The sequence below is a fragment of the Giraffa tippelskirchi genome, chromosome 7, assembly GCF_054371585.1.
Source record: "Giraffa tippelskirchi isolate mGirTip1 chromosome 7, T2T-mGirTip1v1.2.pri, whole genome shotgun sequence".
In the NCBI taxonomy this organism is placed as follows: domain Eukaryota; kingdom Metazoa; phylum Chordata; class Mammalia; order Artiodactyla; family Giraffidae; genus Giraffa; species Giraffa tippelskirchi.
Window position 1 is genome coordinate 16,565,900 of NC_137281.1, and position 8,893 is coordinate 16,574,792.

General features: G+C 51.7%; 1 protein-coding gene across 1 annotated transcript; it reads right to left on the bottom strand.

Annotated features, from left to right (window-relative positions):
- Window positions 1-5,704: 5,704 nt before the first annotated feature.
- On the bottom strand, window positions 5,705-7,977 carry HAMP (hepcidin antimicrobial peptide). Its single transcript, XM_081517133.1, has 3 exons — window positions 7,027-7,977; window positions 6,020-6,079; window positions 5,705-5,929 (listed from the first exon to the last, which is right to left on the bottom strand). The coding sequence occupies exons 1-3, from the start codon at window positions 7,111-7,113 to the stop codon at window positions 5,828-5,830; spliced, it is 249 nt and encodes an 82-aa protein (XP_081373259.1). The 5' UTR covers window positions 7,114-7,977; the 3' UTR covers window positions 5,705-5,827.
- Between the last annotated feature and the right edge of the window lie 916 nt (window positions 7,978-8,893).

The window sequence follows — 8,893 nt, forward strand, 5'->3', positions numbered from 1 at the left end:
TACTTCCTGATCTGCTGCTGACCAGCCCCTCTCGCCAAGCCGAGCCCGCCTGTATAAAAGTTGCCCCGGGGGCTTCCCTTGTGACTCAGTGGTAAAGAATCTGCCTGCCAATACAGGAGACATGGGTTCGATCTCTGGTCCAGGAAGATCCCACATGTCGCGGAGCACCCACATCCTTGCACCACAACTACTGAGCCTGTGTTCTAGAGTCCATGCTCTGCAATAAGAGAAGCCACCAGCAAGGAGAAGCCCTCATTCCACAACAAAGAGTAGCCCCCACTCAACCTCAAGTAGAAAAAGCCCGCGAGCAGCAGTGAAGACCCAGCACAACCATAAATTAAATATTTAAATGCTGCCTGGTCCTTCCATGGGCCTCAGCACCTCGTTCGCCCACCTACACCCTTGGTGAGCTGCTTCCCCGCTGGCATCTGAGCTCAGGTTTCCGCCTGTCTGTCTTGTTCACCCTTGTGTCCCCTAGCACAGTGCCTGGTGCACAAGGGTGCCCAACCCGGGCTGTGCTGACTCTCTGAGCTGGGTAGGGACCCTTTGTGTGCAGATTCCATGGGGATCCTCCTGCCGCCCCAGGCCCGGTCATGACCTTTGCATGGTGGTGGTGTGACCAAGTGTTCGGTTCGGTTCAGTTGCTCAGTCATGTCTGACTCTTCGAGACCCTATGGACTGCAGCACGCCAGGCCTCCCTGTCCATCACTGACTCCCGGAGTTTACTCAAACTCATGTCCAGTGGGTCGGTGATGCCATCCAACCATCTCATCCTCTTGTCATCCACCTAAGTGTAGTTGTGGCTTGATCATGAGCTGCTCAGCCACATTGGGGCATCTTCTGTCCTCCTTCTGGCCAGAGCAGTGGGGAGGAAGGGAGGGAGAGAGGGCCCTTTCTCCCAAGGGAGAACCCGGCCCTGAAGCCCAGGGATGGGTCGAGGCTGGGAAATCCCTCAGACTGGGGAGTGAGGAGTCAGAGAAGGCTGGATGAGGGGGGGATGGGGAGTCCCACCCCCACCTCAGGCTTCATGATGTCAGACTCTGCCCGTGCCTTTCCCAGTCAGGGACAAAGGCCCATTGAGAGTGGGGTGGGGCTTGAATGCTTGGGTCCCAGAGAAGAGAGGGACCTGGTGTATGGGCTTTGGGGGAGGACACAGAGATCTTGGAGGACTCATGTCACAGCCTTCCATGTCAACATCAGCCATGTTGGAGTTGTATGTCTAGTTTGGGAGGCCCATTGACTCTCTGGGTGTGAGCCGAAGGCTGTCCCTGGGGGCACAGTGCACAGGTGAGTGTGTCCCACAGAGGGTGCTATTGCTGAGATCTGCACCCGGGTCTCCAGCCCACAGGCGGACTCAGGGACCTGAGAGCCTGTGCCCGCAGAAAGGAGAGGTGCCACTCAGATCAAGCTACCAGTGCTGCCCTATCACCAAGTCTTTCCAGGCCAGGCAGGTTTGCTAGGGTGACTGTGACAAAGCCTCATAAATCCGGTGGCTTAAAAAATAGAGTTTATTGTCTCATGGCTACAGTTTTACCAGTAGTCATGTATGGATGTGAGAGCTGGACCATAAAGAAAGCTGAACACCAAAGAATTGATGCTTTTGAACTGTGGTGCTGGAGAAGACTCTTGAGAGTCCCTTGGACTGCAAGGAGATCCAGCCAGTCAATCCTAAAGGAAATCAACCCTGAATATTCATTGAAAGGACTGATGCTGAAGCTCTAATACTTTGGCCACTAATGCTAAGAGCCAGCTCATTGGAAGACCTTGATGCTAGGAAAGATTGAGGGCAGGAGGAAAAGGGGACAACAGAGGATGAGATGGTTGGATGGCATAACTGATTCAGTGGACATGAGTTTGAGCAAACTCTGGAAGACAGTGAAGGAGAGGGAAGCCTTGTGTCCTGCAGTCCATGAGGTCTCAAAGAATCAGACACGACTTAGCACTGAACAACAGCAACAAATTATCTCATGGTGCTGGAGACTAGAGGTCTCCACGTCCATGTGGTGCTCTCCTATATGTGGGTCTCTGTGTCCAAATTTCCACTTTTTATAAGCACACCAAACCTATTGGGTTAGGACCCACCTAATGACCTCATTTTAACGTGATTATCCCTGTAAGTATCAGTATCAGTTCAGTTGCTCAGTCGTGTCTGACTCTTTGCGACCCCATGGACTGCAGCACACCAGTCCTCCCAGTCCATCACCAACTCCTGGAGTTTACACAAACTTATGTCCATTGAGTTGGTGATGCCATCCAGCCATCTCATCCTCTGTCGTCCCCTTCTCCTCCTGTCTTCATTCTTTCCAGCATCAGGGTCTTTTCAAATGAGTCAGTTCTTCGCATCAGGTGGCCAAAGCATTGGAGTTTCTGCTTCAACATTAGTCCTTCCGATGAATATTCAGGACTCATTTCCTTTAGGATGGACTGGCTGGATCTCCTTGCTGTCCAAGGGACTCTCAAGAGTCTTCTCCAACACCACAGTTCAAAAGCATCAATTCTTCAGGGTTCAGCTTTCTTTATAGTCTAACTCTCACATCCATACATGACTACTGGAAAAACCATAGCCTTGACTAGACAGACCTTTGCTGACAAAGTAATATCTCTGCTTTTTAATATGCTGTCTAGGTTGGTCATAACTGTCCTTCCAAGGAGTAAGCATCTTTTAATTTCATGGCTGTAGTCACCATCTGCAGTGATTTTGGAGCCCCCCAAAATAAAGTCTGCCACTGTTTCCACTGTTTCCCCGTCTATTTGCCATGAAGTGATGGGACCGGATGCCATAATCTTTCTAAGACCCTATCAAAGGACTTCGTTAATGGTCCAGTGGTTAAGACTCCACACTTCCAATACAGGGGATGTGGGTTTGATCCCTGGTGCAGGAACTACAGTCGCACATATTGAGCCAAGCAATCAAAAAAAAAAAAAAAAGACCTTACCACCAAATAAGGTCATGCAATTGCTTTTGGGGTTAAGACTCCAACATTTACATTTAATTAATTAATTAATTTATTGGCCATGTGGCTTGCAAGATCTTAGTTCCCCAACCAGGGATTGAACCCAGGCCCCAGCAGTGAAAGCACTGAGTTGAGTCCTAACTACTAGACCGCCAGAGAGTGAAAGTTGCTCAGTTGTGTCCAACTCTTTGCGACTCCATGGACTATACAGTCCATGGAATTCTCCAGGCCAGAATGCTGGAGTAGGTAGCCATTCCCTTCTCCAGGGGATCTTCTCAACCCAGGGATCGAACCCAGGTCTCCTGCATTGTAGGCGGATTTTTTATCATCTGAGCCACCAGGAAAGCCCTGCCAGGGAAACCCCAGCATATAAATTTCAGAGGGACATAGTTCAGTCTGTAACAGCAGGAGTTCACATTTTTATGTGAAATATCTCAATCTTTAGGTATTTGCCCAATTTATACCTAAAACATTGTACAGACTGAGCAAAACTCATCTCAGGGCAGAATCAAGCCCTTGCACCCACTTGCTCCACATGCTCTTGACTGGGAGCAGGTGCTTGGTCTAACCCAGAGGTGCTCGCTGCCCTCAGCCAACAGCAGGAGTCTTCAAAGTGTGGCCCCCAGGCCAGCAGCAGCAGTATCAGCTGGGAGCTGGTTAGTAACGCTCATTCCAGGGCCCCACCCTGGACCTGCCAAGCCTGCCTTTTACTAGGCCTTCTGGGAGATTTGGGTGTACACTGATGTTTGGGTACCTCTGCTTCCCATCGCTAGGACCACCTGGAGGACTGGCTAAGCTGAGAGAATAGCACTGGTGTGGGGATGACCCTAGTGGTCCTGTGGCTAAGACACTTCGCTCCCGATTCAGAGGGCCCAGGTTCACTTCCTGGTCAGGGAGCTAGATCCCACATGCCACAACTAAGATTCCGCATGTTGCAATTAACACCAGATGCAGCCAAATAAATAGATAAAAATAAATATTTTTTTTAAAAGCCCTGGTGTCATCAAATGCAATCAGCGATTTCGAGTTTCCCACCTCCAGGGTATTTATTTATGAGGAGGGTCTGAGAGGCCTCCACCTCCTCTGTCAGTACGAATCCTTCCTGTTGATGAGGCATTGGACGGTTTCCAAAACCGCTTCACACTCTTCAGTTGCTGAGCATCTCAACAGTCCAAAGAACTGAGGACTCTAGAACCTTCTCTCCTTTTACAGATGAGGAGGTGGGGTTCCAGAGCAGGGCGAGGATCTCGCAAGATCCCACAGCTGAGAGGCGGCCAAGCTCCCCACACAGCCCTTCCTCTCCCTGTCCTTCTGTCTCTGTTTAGGAAAACCTCTTGCAGAGGATGAGCCTCTTGTGGCTTCCGAGGCAGAAGCTGATGGTGTGCAGAACCAATCTGGCTCCCAGCTGGGTTTAGTTTGGCTCCCAGAGTGTTGATTTTTAAAAAATCGGATTCCTTTCATCAGTTGCCAAGATTTTAAGAATCAGGAAATTTCACATAAAAATAAGGATCACCACCTTCTTTTGAAAACTAGCTCTCGTGATGTTCAGCCCTCTAGTGGGTGTGGCAGCCCTCGTTGAAGGGGGCCCCCAGCCTCCCCACTCCCTATTTTTACACAACACTGAGGCCAAGTGGCTGAGGCCCTTTATCATCGCGCTAGTGCCGATGTGCCCTCATGGGCTAAGATGATAATGAAATGCATCTTGTATCTCCTCTTCTATCAAAAGTGGGTAAATCAGATAAATTGAGAGGAATAGTTTTCAAGAAGAAAGGGAGGGAATTCAAGCCCTGTGGAGGTGAACAGTATTGTCCTATGAGTCCTAGGCCAAGTGTGTCCTTACTGAGAGCATACAACTGAAGACGCTTCTGTGAAACAAATCCGTCAGGCCTCACTCATTTACTGCACCTGTCTGCTCCCTGAAGGCCAGTGGTTCTCATACTTTTTGGTCTCAGGACCCCTTTATACTCTGAAAACCTATTGAGAACTTCAAAAACCTTTTGTTCTAGTGAGTGGTCTCTATAGTTGTTTTATCTATTAGAAGTTGAGACTGGGTATTTTTTATCTTTTATTAGTTATTTGGCTGCCCTGGTTCTTCATTGCAGCGAGTGAGCTTTCTCTATTGCAGCCAGTGGGGTCTCCTCTCTAGTTGTGACGTGCGGGCTTCTCATTGCCGTGGCTTCTCTTGTTGTGGAGCCCAGGCTTAGTTGCCCCACAGCATGTGGGATCCCAGTTCCTGTAGCAGGGATCGAGCCCGAGACTCCCGGATTGGCAGGTAGACTCTTAACCACTGCATCACCAGGGAAGTCCCGAAACTGGACATTTTAAAAGCGCAAGAAGGATGACATCAACACATGTCAGGGGGCCTCTGAAGAGCTCCACAGTCCACTCTCGAGAGAACGAGTGTGAGAAGGATGGGTAACACCTTAGTCATCTCCACTTTGTGGAGTCCTGGAGGAGTCCCCAGACCTTGCTCTGAGAACCCTTGCTAGGGATCTGAATTTACCCCTGTTTTAAGACGATTTCAAAGAGGAATCTTGAACTTTCACTCCCTGCTGTTGCAAAGTAAATTCGAGGTCTTTTGAAGTGGGGGAAGAAGAGAAAACAGATGTCGTTCACCAAGCTTCCTTGCGACCTCCCAGTACACACAGACCCTGCACACCCCACTGATGAGGACTGACCCTCTGAGACAGGGCCCAAGACAAGCCTCTGGCCTAGACCTGGGCAGGGAGCAAAGACAACAGAGACTCTGGTTTGGAAAACAGCAGCTAGAACCAGCCATTTTATTTCAAGACCATTCACCGAGTGTTGGAGGGCAACAGGAATAAATAAGGGAGGAGGGCACAGCGGGGCTTGGCGGGGTTTGGCGGGGTGATCTACGTCTTGCAGCACATCCCACACGTGCCTTTACGACAGCAGCCGCAGCAGAAGATGCAGATGGGAAAGTGGGTGTCTCGTCTCCTCCTCTGGAGCACGGGCTGTGGGAAGGAAGGGCAGTGAGCCAGGCGTAGAGGGCGCAGGCACGGGAAGGCGGGCGAGGCTCAGAGGGGAGTCCCAGGGGCTCTCACCGTCAAGCCAGCTGCCGCTCCAGCTGTGTCCTGGGTCTGGAGGTCTGTGAGCTGTCGTGTCTGTGAAAAGCAAAAGAGGGTACTGAGGATGGCAGGACCCCAGCAGAGCTCTCCGTTTAGCTCTCCCGGAGCAGAGCTTCCCCAGGGGTTGGCATCTCCTGGATCAGCTGGAGTCCCAGGAGTGGCCTCTCATTTGGACCTTTCCTCACCTTCCCATGGGCAGTTCTCCTGTCTGCAAACATCCCAGATCTGTCTCCTCCTCTCTCTATAGCTACTCACACTTCCATAGGACCCTCCGTGGCCCAGAGGCCCATCCCCACCCTATATCTTGCCCCTTACAACTCGTTCTCTGTGTGTTATCAGTCAGATCTCAGCTTTCTCCATTTCCAAAGCCTGCAGGGCTTCCTCTTCACTTGCCTATAAGACTTGGCACGGCCACCCCTTGGTCTTGTCTCCAATTACCATCTCCTTCACTCACCCGGCCCTCTGCTCCTCGGGTCCACCATGCTTGCCCCCCACCTCGGTCTTGGCTGGCTGCCCCCTTCTCTTATCCTCCCAAACATAGGTCAAATAACATTTCCTCACAAAATAGCCAACCCCCACCATCACTCACCCACCATCTTTTACGTTATTCATGGAATAGCATTTCCTAAACACAAGTGTTTCCTTGTTTTAAGTTCATTGGCTGGTTTCCTGACCAGGATGTATGAGAATATTCATGAGAATATTCAAGCTCCATGAGACTATTAGAGCTTGGTCACCGCTGTCTAGAACAGGACTTACTGCTGAGCAGGCACTCAGTAAATCGCTGTGGAATTAGATCAGGGCCCCCAGACCCTGCCGCTCGGTACTCCATCTCTGCGCTCTGAGCAACTGCCTGTACCCCCTTTCCTTGCCCTGAGTTCCGCCCCCATGCTGGGGGTCTCCCGCTGCCCTCCACAGCCGTCTCCCAGGGGCTGTTGTGATTCCGGCTGCCCTCTGGGGCCCCGGGCCCTGTGGGCTCTCACCTGGGGAGGGAGAACGGAGCCGCTGGTCAGGCTGAGCAGGACAATGAGCAGAAGGCAGGTGGCCCGGATCTGCGTGTTCAGTGCCATTGTGCCGTCTGTCTGGCCGTCCTGCTGTTAGGTCTAGGACCTGCTTTGGTGTCCGGGAGCCCAGTTACAGTTGCTTTTATGGGTCCTCCTGGGGGAGGCGGGGATGCTAAGCCCTCTTCCCTTTGGCCCGACTCATTTCCAAGAAGGTGGTGGCGCCGAAAAGGCGGGAGAGATAAGCGGGAACAGAGGTGACAGGGAACAGGGTTGTGTCACCCTCAGCCGACAGAGGTGTGTCCAAGAGGTGGGGCAGACATGACCGCTGACACATGCCTCTAGTCAGCCACCTGGGAGACACTTTCCCTGACATGACATCACCTTGTTGATTTCAAGAAAAACATTCCCCCTTTTGCCCCTGCAGTAGAACGGATCGAAGAGCAGGAGTAAGGTGTCCTCCGTCCCCACCGTTCCTGACCTCGTCATTCACAAGCAGTATGGCTGTCACTTCCCGGGCCCATCACTCTCCCCACCATCTTTTATGTTATTCATGAACAGCATTTCCTAAACACAAGTGTTTCCTTGTTTTTAAGTTCACTAATTCCCTGACCAGGATGTCAGCTCCATGAGAATATTCTTCTCTCATCTACCTTGTTCACAGCTTGGTCACCGCTCTCTAGGATAGGACTGGACTTAATGCAAAGCAGGCACTCAGTAAACCGCGGTGGCACTGGATTGAAGTTGGCTTCTGGGAGGGAACACTGTGACACCCATGTGCAGGAGTTCGTGTCCACAGGAGCCCCCAGCACACGTGTGGGGTTTCTCAAGGGTCAGAACCTTAAGATGTGGCCCTGTGGATCTGGGAAATGTTCCTGTGCAGTGTTGGCCAAAAAGGACAGCGGTGACGGTAACAGCTAACATCCGATGACCGCACCTCGCAAGCCAACAGATGCACTGACTCATTTCTGTGTTAACTCAGCCTGTGTGATCTTGCCTGAGCAGCTCCTGCCCACCCCATCCTGGGCTCTGCTCTGCTTTCAGGACCCTAGCTGCCTTCTCAGCCACTGACCCCCCCAGCTTCCCAAACCCTGCTCCTGGGAGAGGAGCCCACCATGCCCACCTAAGACTTTTTAATTAAAAATGTATTATTTATTTATTTATGGCTGCCCTGGGGTCTTTCATTGCTGCACATGGGCTTTCTCTAGTTGCAGTGGAGTGGGGCTACTCTTCCTTGCGGTGCCTGAGCTTCTCTTGTCACACAGCAGGGGCTCTGGAGTGTGCAGGCTTCAGTAGTTGCAGCGCACAGGCTCAGTAGTCGTGGAGCATGGGCTAAGTTACCCCACGGCAAGTGGACTCTTCCCAGACTGGGGATCAAACCCATGTCCCCTGCATTGGCAGGTGGATTCTTAACCACTGGACTCCCATCACGGAAGTCCAGAGACTTATCTTCTTCACTTTTTAGGGAGAGGAGCTGAAGGCAAAGATTTAGGACACTGCCAAAGCTTGGTCAGCCAGAGGCAGAGCTGGGCCTCCAGTCTGGGTCCTGTGCCCTCATCACCAGGCTTTCCTGCCTCCAGGGCATGGTGGGTCTGCCGGACCAGGCTTGTACTGGCTCAATGAGCACACCGTGTGCATCCCAACTCCAGTCGGGAACATCACGTCAGCACCTCGACACCCCCACTGGTGGGTGTACTTACATCACAGACAGTGGCAAACACTACAAATCAGGCTTTTGTTTGGAGGGCTGGCTTCCTGCACATGACGGAAGAGGAGCTGAACCCAGGCTGCCTGGCTGTGGCAATCTCATTGCTACATACGACCTGAACCATCTTAGGGCGCACACGTC

What these genes read in the sequence shown, in the direction of transcription:
- HAMP (XM_081517133.1), bottom strand. Translation starts at nt 7,113, where the DNA reads ATGGCACTGAACACGCAGATCCGGGCCACCTGCCTTCTGCTCATTGTC. An exon ending in GCTCCGTTCTCCCTCCCCAG is followed by an intron (nt 6,080 to 7,026) that starts GTGAGAGCCCAC and finishes TGCTTTTCACAG; the next exon opens with ACACGACAGCTCACAGACCT. An exon ending in GAGCGGCAGCTGGCTTGACG is followed by an intron (nt 5,930 to 6,019) that starts GTGAGAGCCCCT and finishes TCCTTCCCACAG; the next exon opens with CCCGTGCTCCAGAGGAGGAG.